A 19,517-nucleotide genomic window follows, 5' to 3' on the forward strand; every position below is an offset into this window, starting at 1 on the left:
TTCCAAGGTGGGCTGAACAGTCTTTATCATATTAACATAATAAACATTTCCAAGAAAATGATGACTAGAAAAATGTTTTTGTATTTTGAACCACCACCACCACAACCACAAAAGTTCCAAAATTAATCAGTTTTAGGTTTTGACACAGGAATAGGTTATGTCTCATGGTAATAATAGGTTAGTCTCCTCTCCTTTTAAAGTTTGAAAAACATCAAGAAAGCAATTGACCACAGAAATGTGAATGCTATTATGGCAATTCTAATCTGGAATTTTTTTATTTTTTATGATTGCTTTATATTCTTCTTGGTTCATAATGTGTTTCTCCATATCCTCTTTTTTAAATCTTTTACTTCACTTTCTTCTCCTCTCATGTCTCTTCATGATAAATGTGGCAATGGATCATGTATATTAATCATGTCTGTAATGCCGGGTTAAAGATACTCGAATTTTCCCCAAATCTTAACACGATTTGTTTTTTGAGAAAGTTAATTAGTTTTGTAATGAAATAATTGCTGACTCTTGTCATGCTTGTCTCACTTTGACTAGTCAAGATAAATGGCTATGATTTTTTCATCAAGATGATATGGGTTTCACTACGTTCTTGGCTAGCTCCCGTGGATACAAGATTACAGAGATATGAAAATTTGGTTCGACGTGAATAAAATTAGGATTAAGTTTTCCTTCACTCAAGTGAGGAGAATCAATGGTGATGTGATACTATGATTAGATTCTGAGTTCATTATTAACTCTCACTCATTACTGTTTAAGGTCCGATCAATTAGAGGATTAGATCGGGTGGATGAGAGATACTATCTTCACCATGGGTGGAGAGAAACTGGATCCTGAGTCCTGACTATTTTGACTAGTCAAGATAAATGGCTATGATTCTTTCATCAAGATTATATGATTTTCACTATGTTCTTGGCTTCGGTCGATACAGGATTAACATGATTTGTTTATTGAGAAAGTTAATTAGTTTTGTAATGGAATAGTTGACTCCTGTCATGCTTGTCTCATTTTGACTAGTCACGATAAATGGCTACGATTCTTTCATCAAGATGATATGGGTTTCATTATGTTCTTGGTTCCCGTCGATTTATAATGGAATATTTGACTCTTGTCCTGCTTGTATCACTTTGACTAGTCAAGATAAATGACTATGATTCTTTCATCAAAATGATATGGGTTTCACTATGTTCTTGGCTCCCATTGATACAGGATTACAAGGCTATGAAATTTTGGTTCGACGTAAATAAAATTAGGATTAAGTTTTCCTTCAGTCAGATCAAGAAAATCGATAGTGATGTGATATTATGATTGGACTCTGGGTTCATCATTAACTCTTACCCACTATTGTTCAAAGTCAGATCAATGAGAGGATTATATCGGATCATCATGGGTGGAGAGAAACAGGATCTTGACTCCTGAGGGGACAATGGGCACTTATTCAAAGTGGAAGCTTTATCTCCCTCTTTTTTCTTGCCAAAAGAGTGTCCTTGCTTTGTTTCCAATTGTATTAGGATAGAAATCTCTTGGAGCAAATTGAAACCCTTAACTTACATATAGCTAGTGAAAATTAACAAAGTGACATGAGCAATTCAAATGGGTCAGCTTTCCCACTAATTAAACTTCTATCATTACTTCACCACTGGTTTAAATTTAATAATGAATTAACTTCACTAGTTAAGTGGGTGCATGTAATGGAAATCCTACAACTCTCTCTATATATATATATGAGTGCCTGAGAGTGCACTTTACATTTTGACTTGGAAGAACCATTTCCTGGTTTGATTTCAAGTGTGCAGGAGAGCATATATGTGTGAACGGAGTAGTGTGGTTTAAGACCAATTATTTCGATGGTCGATCAGCTCATCAACTGTGATGGACGTCATGGAAGAGCATTATTAGGCTCCAAATGGTTTTCAACTATTTCGCATTTCTACGGAATAATGGACATTTATAAAGACCAAATTAAAATGCAGTGATGCCCAGATAAAGAAGAAAAGAGATATTCATGTACGAGTGGAAGTGCAGTCTCTTCACGTACGTATCTCTCTCTACGAGTGAGAAAGTAGTAGACAAGGGGTCATCTTCATTCCCACTTTGAACATGGGACACAAAAGGAAAAAATGAAAAGGAAGGAGATAAGGACTCACCATTACAGAGATGAGTCAAAGCTAATAGCCCGACAGAGACACAAGTTAGAAACGTTAAGCCTAAGTGGAGTAAGTCTTTTGGAGAATTATAGGGTTATTGCTCTTCTTTTGAAAGCTGTCCCCAGCCCAGTCACTACCCAAAGAAAAAGAGAAATGGTTTTCAGTCACGGAACATGACATAAATGAGTTAATCCTATTTATTGTGTGTGTGTGTGTGTGTGTGTGTGTGTGGGAGAGAGAGAGAAAGAGAGAGAGAGAGAGAGAGAGAGAGAGAGAGAGAGGGGCTACCATCATTCATGGAAAAATGAAAATTTTACTTCCATGCCTACAAGGTAACAATGGTAAAAGTACCACTTAATTCTAGGGACTCGCCCACTGCTAGAGGATCTCAAACTCAAATGTGGACTCATATATTCACCTAAAAGTGGAGTTCTTTCGTCACAAGAGATTACATTGAAAACAAACTCCTCTTCATTATGTCATTGTCTACACATTTATCAGTCCTCATGTGAAATGACAGAATTTACCCTCATTGGGAAAAACAAAATTATAAACTAGTTGACACCTTAAAAGGTATAATAAGAAAATCCCACATATTATGAAGAACTAAGGTTTCCTATTATCATGAAGATTGGTGCACGATGGCATCTCTTCCTTTCCTGTCCATTCTCTAAGAGAATTTGGGCGGCAAGATCTCTTGAGCTCTCTACCGAATTCCTCCATGGTCCAAGCCTTGTAGAACTTGTGCGATCAAAATCTTCCCTCTCAAGATGTCACTCATATTCTCAGCTTCAGCTCCATAACCACATAATTTTATGGTCAGCCAAGAATGCTGTTATCTTCAATCATCAGCAACCCAATCCCCTTTCTATCCACCCATCAGGTTTTTCATGATGGGAGAGTGATCTTAAGTTGTTCCACTAACCTTCATCCGGAAGTCCTGATGTCCCTAACCCACTCCCCCCCCCCCCCCTCTCCCTCCCCCTCCCCCTCCCCCTCCCCCTCCCCACCATTATATATTCCTCCTCAAAGACGACCATCTTTTGATCTTCAAAGATGGCAGTTTCAACTCCAAGACCAATGAGGCTGGCTGGGGTGCTGTTTTTATTTCTAACCATCAATTTAAAGCTGCATATATGGAGTTTGCATGTGTAGGAAGCCCCGAAGAAGAGGTTGAGGCTCTAGGAATCAAACAAGGACAAGTACTTTCACTAAGATGTCAAAACATAGAACTTTGGACTGACTCAAAAGCCCCCACGCGATAACCTTTGGCCCTAGCGTATATATGCCCTTCCTTTTGATATCAGCAACTCTTTTTAATATTGTTAAAAAGGACAGATAGCAAATTCAGCCTGTGCATAACTTAGCTCTCAAAACTCGTTTATGTAATTTGAAATATAAGTGTGGACAATATCTGTAATTTTCTTTTCCCTGACTTTTAATTAAGTTTTTCTTCCATCCAAAAATAAATAAAAAGCCATTGGCTTCTTGGCCAAACTGAGCAGCAACCAATGACGGAAAAAAGTGGATTCACTCAGGTGGTGATAGTGTGACACCCATGAATCCGGAGATGGATAAACCCTCCTTCGCCATCACCGCCCAAATATTCCGGCAGCCTGAATAAAGTTGCAAGGTTTTACAGCCAGATCACTCAGATTCAATCATCCGATCCAAATCACGTGGTGGAGAATCAGTGAGAATAGAGAACCACCAGTTCTAATTTGAACAAGGCAATACCCATGAATTCCGATTCGGATTCAGCAGATTCCAATTCCAATTCCTGAAACGATGGCTTCACGGAGGAGAGAAATTTCATATGTTTCACAAAGACATGACTTCTTAGGATTTGACATGTTTCACCTAGGGAAAAAGTGGTAGGACGTTCTTAAAGGTGAATATTAATCATTTGGTTTAGCAAGCACAGATTGGCAGCATGGATGTGACCAGAGACATACCTTATATATTGTCTGGGTCAGGTAGCTATAATGGAGCTCTGGAATAGACTGAACAGTTTACCAAAAAAAAAAGAGGAAGACTCAACAGAGTGGAAAGGTTGGCTAGCTATATTCTTTTTCAACATAAAAGATAACATGAAAGAGAAAAGAAAACCACCAAAATGAAAGTATTCCCAAAAGCATAACACACCAGGCAAAATCGCAATGCATGGGAAAAACATGGGCAACTATAATAGAAGAATGCTGTCCATCACTTGTGCATTTTGAACGGCAATATCACCTCAAAGATCTCATTACACAAAATTCTGTGGTTAGTAAGAGCATCTTTTCATCTATTATTCCCACCATACCAAAGGTTATTTCACCATCTCCCTTGTCAGTTTAGAGTAATGCAATGCTTTAAAGTTTCCGACAAGCTAACGTGCCATTCTGACAATCAAATGATCAATCAGGCTCTTAAACCTTCAACATGAAGATGGATAAAAAATGTTTCAAATGGAATAACCGTTCCTTTCCCTCTTGTACTGCAATGACAGTCTTATTTAGTAGCTTCCATTTGAGTCTCAAAAATCCAGCCCCTCTCAAGCTGGACAAACAAGTTCCCTAATCATAGTCAGAATTGGGCACCCATGCTGATCTTAAGGTTCCAATATCCATCAACACCCTTCTCACATGCAACTTACCATAAGATTCCTCTGATCAAGTTAATCATATGTGGAACACCAACACACCAAAACTGTGCACCGACTAATCCAGAAACCACTACACCGTCTCAGCCCATGTTCACAAATCTTAACCTATTGAAAGCAACCATCAATCTATTGTGATACCATGGATAGAAATAAAAAAATTATCGTATCTCAAGTATCAACAACCAATATCATTGACAGCAACATAGGAAATTTATGAATACGAGTAGCACTAGCACACCACCCTAGTAACTCTGCCCCCTAAATAAATATATGACTGCCATCTTAATAAAAGGGGAATACATATCTATGTGAAATGCATATAACAATCTTATCACCATCTACTGTAGAAATCCAAATCCTACTAAACAATGAATTTTTAGGGCCATCCTTCAAAAAATCCTAATGATAACAAAATTTGAGCAAACTTTATCTGAAGATCTTTGGGCCCCATGGAACCTTGGATCTGGTTGCATGGCACTACATTAGCTATATATCCTGCATGAGTTTTCACATATAAAGGCAATGCTCTAATATTGTCTGTTACAGTTACAAAGAATAAAAGGGAAGAAAAAATAGGTAAAAATACACTTCCCCAAGTTTGGATGCTGAGAGAAAATGAAATGAAAAATGAACTAAAATCTAGACCAAATGGGGGAAGGTAAAAAAAAAAAAAAGACAGGCCAATAATAATAATGATTATGATGATAGAAAGGGCGTACCCAGTGCAAGAGGCTCTCGCCACTGTGGGGTCTGGGGAAGGTAATAATGTACACAGCCTTACCCCTGCTTTCGCAGAGAGGCTGTTTCCAGACTCGAACCCGTGACCACTTGATCACAATGAAGCAACCTTACCGTTGCACCAAGGCCTGCCCCTCAATGATTATGATGACTACAGAGAAAAAAACGAGGATATTGTTGTAATATTATTAATAACAACAACATTAGAACCTTAAGAATAACAGTAATAACATGATTAAAGGAAAAAAGGCTTTTGTGAGGCCTTCCCTCATTATCCACGTGACAGATGATAGAGAGGACATATGGTCTAGATTAGACATGCGTCAAATTTTATAGTCTAATTCAATCAAATATCCCCTTGTGCATGCATCTCTGTGTATATCTATGCATGCATACTGGTACTCTAGCTGATTACTGTGCACCCTCCCAACTCTTGGATTTTTCAAAGCTCTATTTTGCCAATTGGCAAACTCTGTTCAGGCTGAAATTTGATATGGCAAGGGACCTTAGGTTCTGCCTATCCACAAAACTGCCACATGGAAAAATATTTGGGCCATACAAGAATCCCATCCTAGGTGGACCGTGTAAGAACAAAACTGCATAGATATGATTATATTGTTATCATATTACAAATAACAAGAATGTAAGAAAATTTATACGGATTTTAGTATTAACAACACGGGTAAAAGGTCTCTCCTTGCCACCCCTATTGACAATACACTCCCCCACCCTACCAGCTCAGAGAGCATGAGACCTAACAATAACATATAGTAGTAACATTCAAATAAATTTTTATTTTATTTATTACAATATCATCACCACCCAAATCTTAATGTTAACAAAAACAGCAACCACAGTAGCAATGTAATAGTTAGGGTTGTCAACGGATCAGATTTTGAACTGGATCAGGTACAATTGCAGGGATTTCATAAGACAGTTATCATAACAAATTAATATATAGGACAAGGCTTCCTGAAAGGTCCATTCGGATAAGCTCATCAAATGGCCTACCATCTGTCACATGGCGGATCAGATGGGACCCAAATTTTGTTGACGGGTAGAACCTAAGTTTCCCTGCCTACATTTAAAGTTTCACTTTAGACAGAATTTTTCCAAGTCGCAAAATAAAGCTTTGGAAATCTAGGGGCTACAAAAGGATGCATGGACATACATGGATAACTTAAAAATCCAAGGATGCACGGACATACATGGAGAGTATTTGATTGAATTTGAAATGAAATTTTATATGCTGCTAATCCACAAGGAATACAACTAATCCAAAATCAGTTGACTAAAAGCCATTTGTCCATGTTGCTGAAAATGGTGGACTGTTTGAATAAGCTTATCCAAATGGGCTGTGAATATGAAGTTTTTTTTAATAATAATCTGTTAACATTACGTACAATGCATTTAAGTTCGTTAATAACAATATTTTTAAGGCTTTTTTCTTCTTTAAGGAATTGGACATACATTTTAGTATTTTTTTTTTTTTTGTCTGTGTATATCATACTCAATGATAATTCTAGATCAAAACCATAACCACCATCAAGTAACTGGATCAGATCATATTCAGCAATGGATATACAAATCCATATCCAAATTTAGACCAGCGGATGAGTGACCCATCAGATTGAAGTATGCAATTTTCTAATTGGAATTGAATAGAGAAACGATCCCCAATTTTACGGAGATTGATCAATAGATGAGAAGAAAAAGAGTTAAAATATTCTATCAATTACTTCTACCCTTCTCCAATGCAGCCAGACAGGGACCTGGACTTGGGTTGCTTGGTACAACGGGGGAAAAGAGGGCTCTAAGTTGAGAAAGGACAGGGGAGAAGATAAGCTGGTTCGAGCTCCTAAAGAATAGGGATGAGAGGCTACCTTTCAGGAATTGTGGGAACTTCTTGTTAACAATGGATGAGACCAAGTTACCAGCTTCAGGCAGGATACCATCGTAATGAGCATGCTCGTATAAACATCTAATGAACGATGGATGAAATATGAATGGTTTCAGATGGAATAGATGGTGGACGATGCCCTCCTATAAACATAGGGCTCACTAGCTAGGTATGTCAGCCCTTAGATTGGTGAGAGCCAGTTCTCTTCATATAGGAATTTGTATGGGAGTTGCTCCATCCAGCTAAGATTCAAGATAGGCAATTAAGCTGAAAGAGAAAAGCTAGTTATGCCATAATAAAGGAAACTGTTAAGTAGTCTCGGTTTTTGTGGGTTATATAGTTTATGTTTGGTTTATGTTTGTGAAGATGTTTCGGGTATTATGGTATAGTCTTAAGTAGTCGGTGGTTAGGTTGTATGTTAACATTGTTATTATATTAATATATCCCTCGCCCCCACAGTTTGAGTAGATTGCTCATAATAATTCAAACTGGGCAAGGTTCTCCTCTCAATATCTATTTTTCTCCTTTCTCTCATTCTTCTTCTTCTCCTTCCTTCTTTACTGCTGCTACTGGTTTTAATGCATTGATATTGTCACATGGTATCAGAGCATTAAGATCCAGTGGTTCTCTATACCGTCAAGTTTGAGCGTCCTCTTTGGGTTCTCCATTATTGGTTCACAGGCTCACAGCAACCCATGCTATATTTGTTTATCTGAAACCCTAGTTGAGTAGATCACGAAGAACTAAGGTTTCTTATTATCATGAAGCTTGATTTCTCCATCGACATCTAATGATCTTCTTCAAGTGAAGCTGCGGTACCCCTGTTTTTTGAAGATTTGAATCTGCAATTAGTTTTGATCTACTTGTTAGATCTTCTCATGGTTTTAGGGCATTAAAGCTCCCTATAGATATGTCCATCGATTTAACTCTGGAGCTGATTAACGCAACTGGTGCAAAGTAATTTTGGTTTTCCTCTTGCTGCCCTGTTTTTCCTGGAATTTTTCTGGCAGATCTTCATGCAATTTCTCCAGATCTATCCATTAGATCTGTCTGCATTTTTGGGGCATTGAAGAGTTCTTCGACCTAGATTATAGCCTGATCACAGGCTTTGATTTCTAGTAATCAATTTTCTCCATAATACCCTAGCGGCACTCTGTTTCTGGATTCTGTTGGGCAGCATCAACTTCATCCGTGGTTATTTATTTCACGGGTGTTTCAGGAGGACTGAGGCAGCCTTTCCCCTTTATTTGGACGATTCAGTATTGCCCTTTGGTTCTCTCTTCAAGTGCTATTTCGGTTACTGCTTGCTGCCACTTCTTTGTGGGTTTTGCTGATTCTACATTGCTATTGTGCTTGCTGTTTTTTTTTTTTTTTTTTTTTAAACTTCTATGGCAGAATCCAAGCCTCATGTGGATAATGTTAATGTCCAGATAGCTTCTATCAAGTTGAATGGTGCTTCTAATTATCTCCTCTGGGCACAGGCTTTGGAGGTCTATATCACAGCAAAACGAAAGACGGATTTCTTAACTAGGAATCCACCTGATCCTACTGCTGCTGATTACAACGATTGGACATTTGAGAATGCTACTTTAATCCGTTGGCCGTGGAATAGTATGGAGCCCTCAGTGGCTGCCAATATCATGCTTCATAAGACTGCCAAGGGTGTCTGGGAGGAACTGAAAGAGAGTTTTTCTCAAGAAAAAAGTTTGTCAAGGATATAAGACTTGTATGAGAAATACTTCCCCTTCAAACAGGATTGAGAATCTGTTGGTGACTACTATCGCAGGTGGGAAGAACTCACTGTCAATCAGCCTCTCTCCACTGACATTAATGTTCTCACATCTCAACGTGCCCTTGTTGCTAAGTTCCTGTTGGACTGGATTCTGATCTTCAGCCTGTCAAGAGTCAACTATTAGCTAGTGAGAAGATCCCCTCTATTAATGAGGCCTATTGCAGAATTCAGCAGATTGTGTCCCCCTCTCTGGCCAAACCTGGTTCCACTATCTCTTCTAAGGATTCGTCTACCTTTGTCGCTAATAGTGGTGGCCGTGGTCGTGGCAATGGTACCCTTGGTAGATTTCCACCACCTCTTCTAAGGATTCGTCTACCTTTTGCGTACTGATAATGCTCTTGAGATTATCCAATGTGTGTTTTCCTCCTTTTGTTCTGACAATGGCTTGATTCACCAAATCATTGTTCTTATACACCTTAGCAAAATGGTGTGGCAAAGCAGAAAAACCAACATTTGTTACATTCTTAGGTCTTTAATGTTCCATATGAATGTACCTAAGATTTATTGTGGTGATGCTCTATTGACCGCCTGTTTTTTGATTAACCGAATGTTGTCCTCTATCCTTCATAATGAAACACCTTTTTCTGTTGTTTTTCCTACACCAGTCCCTTGTTTAGTTTACCTCCTCGAATCTTTGGTTATCAATGTTTTGTCCATAATCTGCATCCTGACCTCGATAAACTGTCTCCTTGGGTTACCAATTGTGTTTTCCTTGGTTACTCCCGAACCCAAAAAGGTTACCGATGTTTTGAACCTCTTAGTCGTCAGCAATTTGTTAGTGTCGATGTTACTTTTTCCCAAAATACACCCTATTTTGGTGCCCTTGCTTCTGATTTAGGTCCTATCTCTCCTACTCCCCCACCTATTCCTCGGCTCATTCCTTTTAAAGTTTCAGCCTCCAAGCCTACAAGGTGCCCATACAGGTAAACAAAAGTCGTCATAAGCAATCAACGGCCGTTCCTCCGACTCTTCCATCCGACTCTTTGCCTGGAGATTCTCCCTCTAACATTGATCTCCCTATAGAACTTAGGAAAGGTACTCGTTCTTGCACTTAAAACTCTTTAGTTACTTATTCGATTGCAAATTATGTTTCCATTTCCCATTTCTCTGCTTCTCTTCGTCAATTTGCTGTATCCCTTACATCCCACCCTGTTCCTTCCAAAATTACAAAGATGCTATGTCTAACCCTGGGTGGAAAACTACAATGGATGCCTTGCTATCATGCCAAACTTGATCATTGGTTGACCTACCTCCCGGTAAGGAGTAAGGACCATGTAAGGCTCGTCTGATTGATAAAGGTTATACTTGTTGACTGCTTTTAAACACTCTCCCCGGTTGCTCGGCTAAATTTGTGTCCATCCTATATCTTGGGTTGTGAATCTTGATTGGCCCCTTTATTAGTTAGATATCAAAAATACTTTTTTGTAATGGTGACTCGTAGGAAGAGGTTTATCTGGAGCAACCTCCTGGGTATATTATTCCGAGGGAGGACAATACTAAAATTTGCAGGTTGCACAAAGCCATTTATGGGCTGAAACAGTCTCCAGGCACATGGTCTGATAAATTTAGCAAAATTGTGGCTATGTAGTTTATGCAGACAGCTAGCAAGTTCATCGGGAGCCAGCTTATCGTATGTTGAGATACCTTAAGGATGCTCTGGGGAAAGGACTTATTTATTGTCGTCATAGTCACACTAGTATTGTTGGATATTTTGGTGTTGATTGGGCTGTTGTTGATGGTGACCAACGGTCTACTACAAACTATTGTACCTTCTTTGGGGGTAATCTTGTTACGTGGAGGAGCAAGAAGCAAAGTACTATGGCCCATTCAAGTGCTGAAGCTAAGTATCGAGCTATGGCTCACACTGAAGCTGAGTTGATGTGGCTTCAGTCCTTTGTTCAAGAGCTTGGTTATTATACTAATATGCCAATGGAGATATTTTGGAATAACCAAGCAATCATTTACATTGCTAATAATCCAGTCTTTCATGAGAGGACAAAGCATATAGAAGTAGATTGTCATTTTGTTTGGGATGCAGTGATGAAGAATTTGATATCCACTCCTTTTATCAGCTATAGTAATGTAGTCCAATGTAAATCAGGATCTCACAATCTGCTGGCCGATTGGGGCAGAATTGAAGAATTAGGTCAGAATTAGGGTTAGGTTGAAGGTAAAAGGGTTGGATCTTATTTGATAAAACTAGGCAAGTTTTTAGGAGTCTAATGATGTTGATTTGGACAGGTTTGAGCAAAAATTTAAAAATTAGAAAGTTAGGATTAGGGTTTCAAGTTTTGGGAAATAGGAAAATAGGTGAAATTAGGGTTTAGGATTGGATTTCTGGAGAAGGCTTTGGATCGAGTGTTATAGGCAGTGAGGGGGTGATTCGAGTGTAATTTGGGAAGGTTTTGATGGTTGGTTTGTTCTAGGTAGGTTTTAGGGTTTTACTGGAGTTGAGGGGGGATTAGGGTTTAAGTGGTGGAATGGGGCTGTATGCTGGATCAAGTGTGGGGTGTGGGGTGTGGTCAGAGGGAGCTATGATCCAATTTTGGTTGGATTCTGTTGGTGGAATAAGGCTGGACAGGAATTTTAGGGTTTAATGGAGATCGATGGGGATTAGTAGGGCCTAGATTGGAGGATTAGAAGAAGAAGGTTGTTTGCAGAAATCTGTAAAATACATACTTGAAAACTGAACCTTCAATGGCAGCAGCTTTGAAGAAGATAATGTCTCCCGATCTACAAGATGCAAGGAGATGAAACAAGGATCCTCCTAGTCTACCAGACGTAAGGAGTCGATTGGAGATCTACCAATCCCTGTCCCCTTGATATTACTCAGAAGGCAGCATTCTCAAAGGAGCAACACAGCAGTGGCAGCAACAGAAAACGATTTTTTTTAAAGTATGAATTGTCGGGGAGCCTCCCACGATTTTATTAATTTATAATATGGCCATAGGACCAAATCCTAATACAAATCTGAATTATTCCCCTTCTAAAATCGTGGAAGGGGTGGGACACTCTAATTAAAAGCTAAAATTTAAAAGATTCCCTATCTACCAATAGGAAATAAAAAACCTAACAACCAATAGGATTATTTCCCTTAAATTGAACCATGGTCTGAACTGGTTCAATTTAAGTTTACAATTAAACTGGAAAAAAAAACTACGTACAGGAAATAACTAAAGCTGAAATAAAAGTATGAAAGTAAAGGCTCCAAACGCTAGGCCCTAATCTTAGGGTTGCTTCTTCTTGCGGATGCTTGGATCTGCATCATATAGTCAACTTGGGGATTTGTCTACCAAAGCTTTGTTTCGGAATGTTTTTCTACAAGGGTGTACCAAACTGGGCTTGGGTGATGTCTATGCTTCAACTTGAGGAGTGTTAAGTGGTCTCAGTTTATGTATATTATATAGTTTATGTTTGGTTTTTCATAGTCAGTTTTTTTTTTTTTTCTGTTTAGTTTGTGTTTGTGAAGGTGTTTTGGGTATTTTGGTATAATTAAGTAGTCGGTGGTTAGGTTGCATCTTGTATGTTGACATCGTTTTTATATAAATATATCCCTCACCCTCATGGTTTGAGTAGATTCCTCATAACTGAACCGTGGGCAAGGTTCTCCTCTCAATCTCTATTCTTCTCTTTTCTCTCATTCTTCTTCTTTTTCCTTCTCTATTGCTGCTACTGGTCTTAATGCCTTGATATTGTCACAGAAACCACTCAGCTCCTCCTATGCTACGTTAAGGAAGGCTGGCTGAATTAGAAAGCATTTATCCTATCAGAGAATGAGAATGATGTGACTTGTCATTAATGACAGAGGTCCACTTTATTTATGATGAAGATTACAACTCAAGGGCAAAATAATAAACAGGGAAAAATAACAAAACCCTAAAGTAAATCAATAATATTCCAATCCCACGGTTCTCAACACTCCCCCCTCAAGTTGGAGCAAATATATCAAACATGCCCAACTTGGAGACCAGTGGGTGGAACATCTTACAATTCAAACCCTTGGTGAATACATCAGCCAATTGATTACCAAGACTAACAAAAGGAATGCAGATTACTCCTTGTTCCAGCTTCTCTGTGATGAAGTGTCAATCAATCTCAACATGTTTTGTTCGGTCATACTGGACAGAATTGTGAGCAATACTGATGGCAGCCTTGTTGTTCACAGTAAAGGCACATGGGATCTTCATAAACGACTCCTAAATTACTAAATATTCCATTGAGCCACATAATTTCACAAATCCCTTATGCCATTGCACAGAATTCAACTTCTGCATTGGAACGAGAGATGACTGATTGTTTCTTGCTACACCATGTGACAAGATTTCCTCCAAGGAAGGAACAATAACCAGAAGTGGACTGCCTATCGTCAATGGACCCAACCCAATCGGCATTAGTGAATATTTCTAGCCTTAGGTTCCCATTGTTGGAGAAGAGAATTCCCTTCCCAGGGTAGATTTTAAATACCTCAGTATAAGATGCATTGCATCAAGGTGAGATGTCCTAGGATCATGAAGAAACCTACTGACGATGCCCACAGTATAGGCAATATTGGGTCTAGTATGAGACAGGTAAATCAGCCATCCAACGAGTTTCTGGTACTGCTCTCTATCAACAAGGTCACCCATATCACTATACAACTGATGATTGACCTCAATAGGAGAATCTGCAGGCTTGCAACCCAACATGCCGTTTTCTCGGAGAAGGTCTAAAACATATTTCCGTTAGGAGATGAAAATGCCCTTGTCTGACCTTGCAACTTCCATTCCAAGGAAGTACCGAAGAGATCCTAGATCCTTGGTTTAAAACTCCTTTGCCAGTAGTATTTTAAATGAGTATTGACATGGAATCATGGCCAATCAATCAAAGACTATGAAAGCTATTCCAATAAAATGAAGAACTATGGAGTTCACCTTATGAATGTTTGGCCTCTCGCACTGTAGTGGATTTCAATGAAACAAAGGAAAGTGGAGATCACTTTCTGAGTCTCGAGGATTTGGTTAATTTCAACCTCTCAGTGAAGTCCCTAGACACTAAGTTCCTTGATCATTTGATTTCTATTTTGCGTGATTATTTTTGCAAAGGTAAATAAAAGTAAGGCAGGTGATTGCTCATGTAGAAATCATTTCACACAATTCAGTAACAGGGTGCAACTATCTCTGTTAACAAATAACAATCCATATACATCTCAAATTAATATGAATTTACTTATTATATTTACATAAATTAAAACTTAATATGAAATTTCAATCATACAGTAATTTGCACCCTTAGCTATCAAAAACTCATGATTTCAAGTTTCTTCTGGACCTAAAATCAGCAAGTTTCCAATTGATTCGGATAAAACCCCCACCCATTAATCTCCTAAAGGACCACTTCTGTGAAACGATATTCAGCTAATGATCATGAAGGCGCACATTATAAAGATGTCTAACTAAAAGCTGTGCTTTGGGAGATTTAGCTTGAAACATTACCTACGAAGTGTTTTATGATGATCCAGGACCTCAGTTGTTATGAACCAAGCACTTAAATCCAACTAAACCAAGCACTCCGATAGGGAAATAGACACTTCTAATGCACCTAATGAATCACACTGCTCCCCGACTCTTGGTATTCGAGCGGCCCTGTTGCAATTCATAACTTCCATCCTGTTGCAAGCTCATATTATATACTTCTTCGGTCGCTCTAGATCTCGACGAAGTTCTCCTGGCGTTAGAGTGACCATTGGCACTGCTATAACTTCCATTGTTTATTCGAATCTTCTCTCTTCCAACTGCACCCAATGTGCCGTCCTCTGATTTTGCCCGGTATGAATTTCTAGAGCCAAAACTTCGTTTGTGCTCCTTATTCTTAAAGATAACACGAGAATCCTTTCCAGTCCTGTCTCCATGAAATTTCCCAGACCTTTGCCTCTCACCCACAGTACCCGATGCTTCTGTATTTGTCTTCCATTCTTCTCGTCTGGTTGGAGAATCTCCAGTTCCTGCCTCCCTTTTCCAATCAGACCTAGCTCTGCCTCCAGGATTAGGTGCCTTTTTGGATTTCCTAGACCGCTTTCCTACTCTTGAAACAGACCCGCCCGTTACGGATTCTGAAACTGAACCCTGAAAATTTGACCCCATAGCCTCCTCCACGGAGGAATCTGCAATACTCCCGTAAGGTTTAAGGCTATGCACAACACCTTTGGGGAAAAATCTTGCTGAAGGGAGATCGTCAACGGTCTGAAATAGCTGTGGTCCATCTTTCTCGCTCCATAAGTCGTAGCCGCCCGGTCTCTGGAACCTATCCGCCAAGACCTTCAATTGTTCATCGGCTCTGACAGAGAACAAAGTTGGGGCTCTCTCGACGACCTCCCATGGCCGCTCGAGTTCAGACACGGCAGCTCTCAGCTCAGCCCGCTTTCGCATTTCATATATCTGTCGCTCTCGGCAGAGTCGAGCCTTAAGGAGCTGCTTTGCCTTCTTGGCCTGCATTCGCTTCCATTGCCATTTCGATACTCCTCCAGGGAAAGTCCGGGGACCGCCACCCATGCGAATAACCATAGTAGTCGCGGGAGGGGGAATGTTGTGGATCGAAAGCCGAGAAATCCTCGAGAGAAGACATTGCTGATGTGAAACAGATAAAACCCTAAACGAAGAAAGTTCTCCAGGTGGTGTGGCAATCGACAGGGACATTCTGTGCTTTTCTCGATCACTCCAAAACCCAGCTGGGATTGGTATAAAATCTGCAGCACCCAAAGAGCGAGAACGAGATAGAAAGAGAGGAGATGGGCAGATGATTAGCCCAAGCGTGTGAGAATTCAAGAAAATAGTCCCCGTAGTCCCTGTACTCCTGTAGGAAACCTATAAAGAAAGAGAATTGCAGTTTTCAAGCAAATCTCAAACCGAAGAACTTCTAACTAACATGGCTTTAAAGCCATGGATGTCACAGGGTCTTATCTGAAAGATGAGCCAAATGATCCCGGAAGCGGAACAGTTTTCTCTACGGACCACTAATAGCGATCAGATAGATCCAGATTCTCATCCAAGGGTAGCAAAGAGATCCCATTTCCCACCTTGGATTGGAATTGGATAACCCTGTTATGTTATGTATGATTAGTTCGTGTTGAGGCAGAAAACTGACTTTCTGTAGACACGAGCTGCACTATGTGAGGTACCAGTGTGTTGCGTCAAGAAATCGTCGAGCGGTCCTGCGAGTGCCGTCACCTGCAAGTGGACCAAAGGGGTCAACAGAGAGAACCGGTGTGGTTCCGGCCTAGGGCTCTCCGATGCCAAAGTTAGATCTCCTGCCGCAAATAGATGAATAGTGATTATTCAGTATGAGTTTAGATATCCCTTATGGGGTTGTGTACCTTTGCCTTTTATAGTAGCATATGGCGGTGTGGAGAGTCCCCGTTTGATTGACGATTGTGCCGTTGAGTGGATAGAGGCCCTGGGTAACGGGGCTCTATCCTGATTGGCCATCTCCCCGCGGGAGGGAGTGTCCTGGTGGCATCAGGATCCTTGGTGGATAGATATCCGCGTGTGGTGATAACGTCCTTGGTGCTTGAATCCGTCTGGATGACGTGACCTCTAAGGGTCTAGAGTCCTGGTAGTGACATGAGTCTTAGCGATACGATCGGGGTCGTAGATGGGTGGCCCCCACCTCAGGTGCCCATGATGCTGCGCCTGGGTGAGGCCGCGCCCTGGTGAGGAGGCCGCGCCTGGTGAGGCTGTGAGGAGGCCGCGCCTGGGTGAGGCTGTGAGGAGGCCGCGCCTGGGTGAGGCCGCGCCTGGGTGAGGCCGCGCCCCTGGTGAGGAGGCCGCGCCTGGGTGAGGCCGTGAGGAGGTCGCGCCTGGGTGAGGCCGCGCCCTGGTGAGGAGGCCGCGCCTGGGTGAGGCCGCGCCCGAGTAGTGGCCGCCCCCGAATGGTGCTGGGACTCCGGTTCGTTCCCCTTGGCTATGGGGCGGGTCGTCTATGACACGTGGCGGTCGTTGATTGGCCCTGTGAATATTGGATGTATCATTTGCCCCCCACTCTCTTGGGATAGGATGTCCAAGAGAGTAGGTGTCTTTGCATAGTGAGGGGTCCGCTGCGAATAAACTTTCCTGTGGGGTTTGCCCGTAAATCCACTAATGAGGTAGGAGAGGTTGGGGGTTCAAACCTTACCTCCTACACTTTTTCTTTTGTTTTTTGTGGGTATATGTTCCTTCCTCTCCCTTATTCTTTCACTTCTCATTTCTCTTTCTTACTTTTTGTCTTCCCTTTTGCCCTCCTTTAATTCTCCCTTTTTGTCTTTTGTCCTCTTTTTGGTGCCCACCATGTGTTTGTTTTTGGGTCACCTCCACTAGTATCCACTTTGCTTGATTTTGGGGTCCTTGTGCTTGGGTTGTGTTCTCTTGGTGCCTTGGTTTGCTTGGAAAGCTTGAGTGGTGCTTGGCTTGAGTGCCTTGCCTCTTGTGACCTCTATTCCTTGGTTGTGCCTAGTGGTGTGGCTACGTCATCGCCGTGTGCTTGTCCTTCCGGCGCGATCACCTTTTTTCTGAGGTACATCGATTCTAGCCCTCCTTTTTTTTTTTTTTTTTTTTTTTTTTGTGTGGGGTGTCTCCTCGAGGCCGCGCTTGCGGGGTGTGGCCGCGCCTGCTGGTGCGGCCACGGTGAGGCCGCGCCCGGCGGGAGTGGCCGCGGTGAGGCCGCGCCCGCGGTGAGGCCGCGCCTGCTGGTGCGGCCGAGGTGAGGCCGTGCCTGCGGGTGTGGCCGCCTGGCGGCGCTGGGTGGCCATGCCTGGGTGTGGTCCACGCCTTGCCGGTGATGCCGCGGCGTGGGCGTCATGGACCCTCGCTCTTCTTCCCTATTCCTCCTCTTGTATGTGATGGATCTGCTGTTTATATTTTGCAGGTGACCTTCCTTTCCTTTTTCTTGCCAGCTTCAAGGAGATTGCTTTCTCGAGTAAGTAGTTCGTTCCCCTCTTGTCCTTCATGTCGTTCCCGGTGACCTTGGCCCTACTACTTGATCGGGGTTGGATCTTGAGGAGCGTTCCCGGATCGCCTTCTTCTCGTGGGTACTCCGCCTCTATACCCTCCCCTAGTGATCGATGGACGAGTGGGACCTTCTAGTGTCTCCGGTCCCCGTAGGGATCGTCACCCTGGGCGGCATCCTCTGCCGGTCCTGGCGATAGGTTAGGCCCTGTTGCTAGCATCTTGTCACCCTCGACTTGGTTTCCCTCGTGAGGAGTTTCATATTCCCGCCGAGGTCATGTTGCGTGCTCCTGGGCCTAGCGAGTATGCCTTCTCTCATCGTGCGGGGAGATCCGCCTCTACAGTTCATTTTTCCTCCAGGGCCTTCGCCTTCCTATCCCTCGCTTTGTCGAGTTGGTGTTAGAGCATTGGCACCTCACCCCAGGCGAGTGTTTCCCAACTCTTGGAGGGTGATCTTGGGTTTCTATGTCTTCTTCGCCCGCTGGGGCGTCATCTTGTTTCCCTGTTCTCCCACTTTTATCTGTTGAAGAAGGGGAACCATGGATGTTATCACTTTGCTCGCCGCGTGCTCAAGGGGCCCTATGCCTCTGTGGAGCTTCTCACGGGGATCACTAGCAACGTGAAGTATTGGAGGGATCGCTTCTTTTTCGCCACGGTCCCCGATGCCCACTACGGACCGTTAGGGAAGTTATTGACCTCAAGAGGGTCAATCGGGGGCTTGGTGAGTGATTTTGAGGGTGACTCCCTCAGGCCGTGCCTGGGTCGCGATCCGTTCCACGCCCAGGAGTTGGACTCGGAGGCCTTCCTGTCTCTCTGGAAGCCGAGTCCTGGTAAGAGCATTGTCTTTTGTACTTGATTGGCATGTTGGTATTTGAATGTATGTGTCATCCGATTGGTTGGCCGATCTATCGGTGGATACGCGTCCGGACTTGATTTGCTTGCGGCAATCGCGGAGGAAGGCCGCTTCTCGAGGGTGGTCCATCCTGGAGTGACCGATGTTAGTGGTGCTTCGCGCTGTGGTTGTTGGAGCGAAGCGGAAGGGTGGACCAGGACATGCCCGCGTGACGAGCTCTGGCATGCGGGTCCTCCTTCCCCGTACTTCTCCTGGTGACGGTGGCGTTCCAGGCTCTGTGCCTCTGCCTCCCTCTGTTGTTCCTTCTGATTCTTCTGTATTGCCCCTTTCCAAGGGGAAGGGTGTGAGTTCTTCAGGCGGTCCCCTTGCCACCGATCTTCCCACACTTTGGGTGAGTCCCTGGTGATCACCTTGGGCGTCTTGGAGGGCTCGACCTTGGCTGAGGTGGCGTATCGCGGGAGTGGGTGGATAGGGGCA

At 42.3% G+C, this 19,517-nt stretch overlaps 1 protein-coding gene across 1 annotated transcript; it reads right to left on the bottom strand.

Annotated features, from left to right (window-relative positions):
• Positions 1-14,775: 14,775 nt before the first annotated feature.
• Positions 14,776-15,933, bottom strand: LOC122648773. The gene has a single exon (XM_043841994.1). The coding sequence runs from the start codon at positions 15,902-15,904 to the stop codon at positions 14,819-14,821; it is 1,086 nt and encodes a 361-aa protein (XP_043697929.1). The 5' UTR covers positions 15,905-15,933; the 3' UTR covers positions 14,776-14,818.
• Between the last annotated feature and the right edge of the window lie 3,584 nt (positions 15,934-19,517).

The sequence above is a fragment of the Telopea speciosissima genome, chromosome 1 (assembly GCF_018873765.1).
Source record: "Telopea speciosissima isolate NSW1024214 ecotype Mountain lineage chromosome 1, Tspe_v1, whole genome shotgun sequence".
In the NCBI taxonomy this organism is placed as follows: Eukaryota; Viridiplantae; Streptophyta; class Magnoliopsida; order Proteales; family Proteaceae; genus Telopea; species Telopea speciosissima.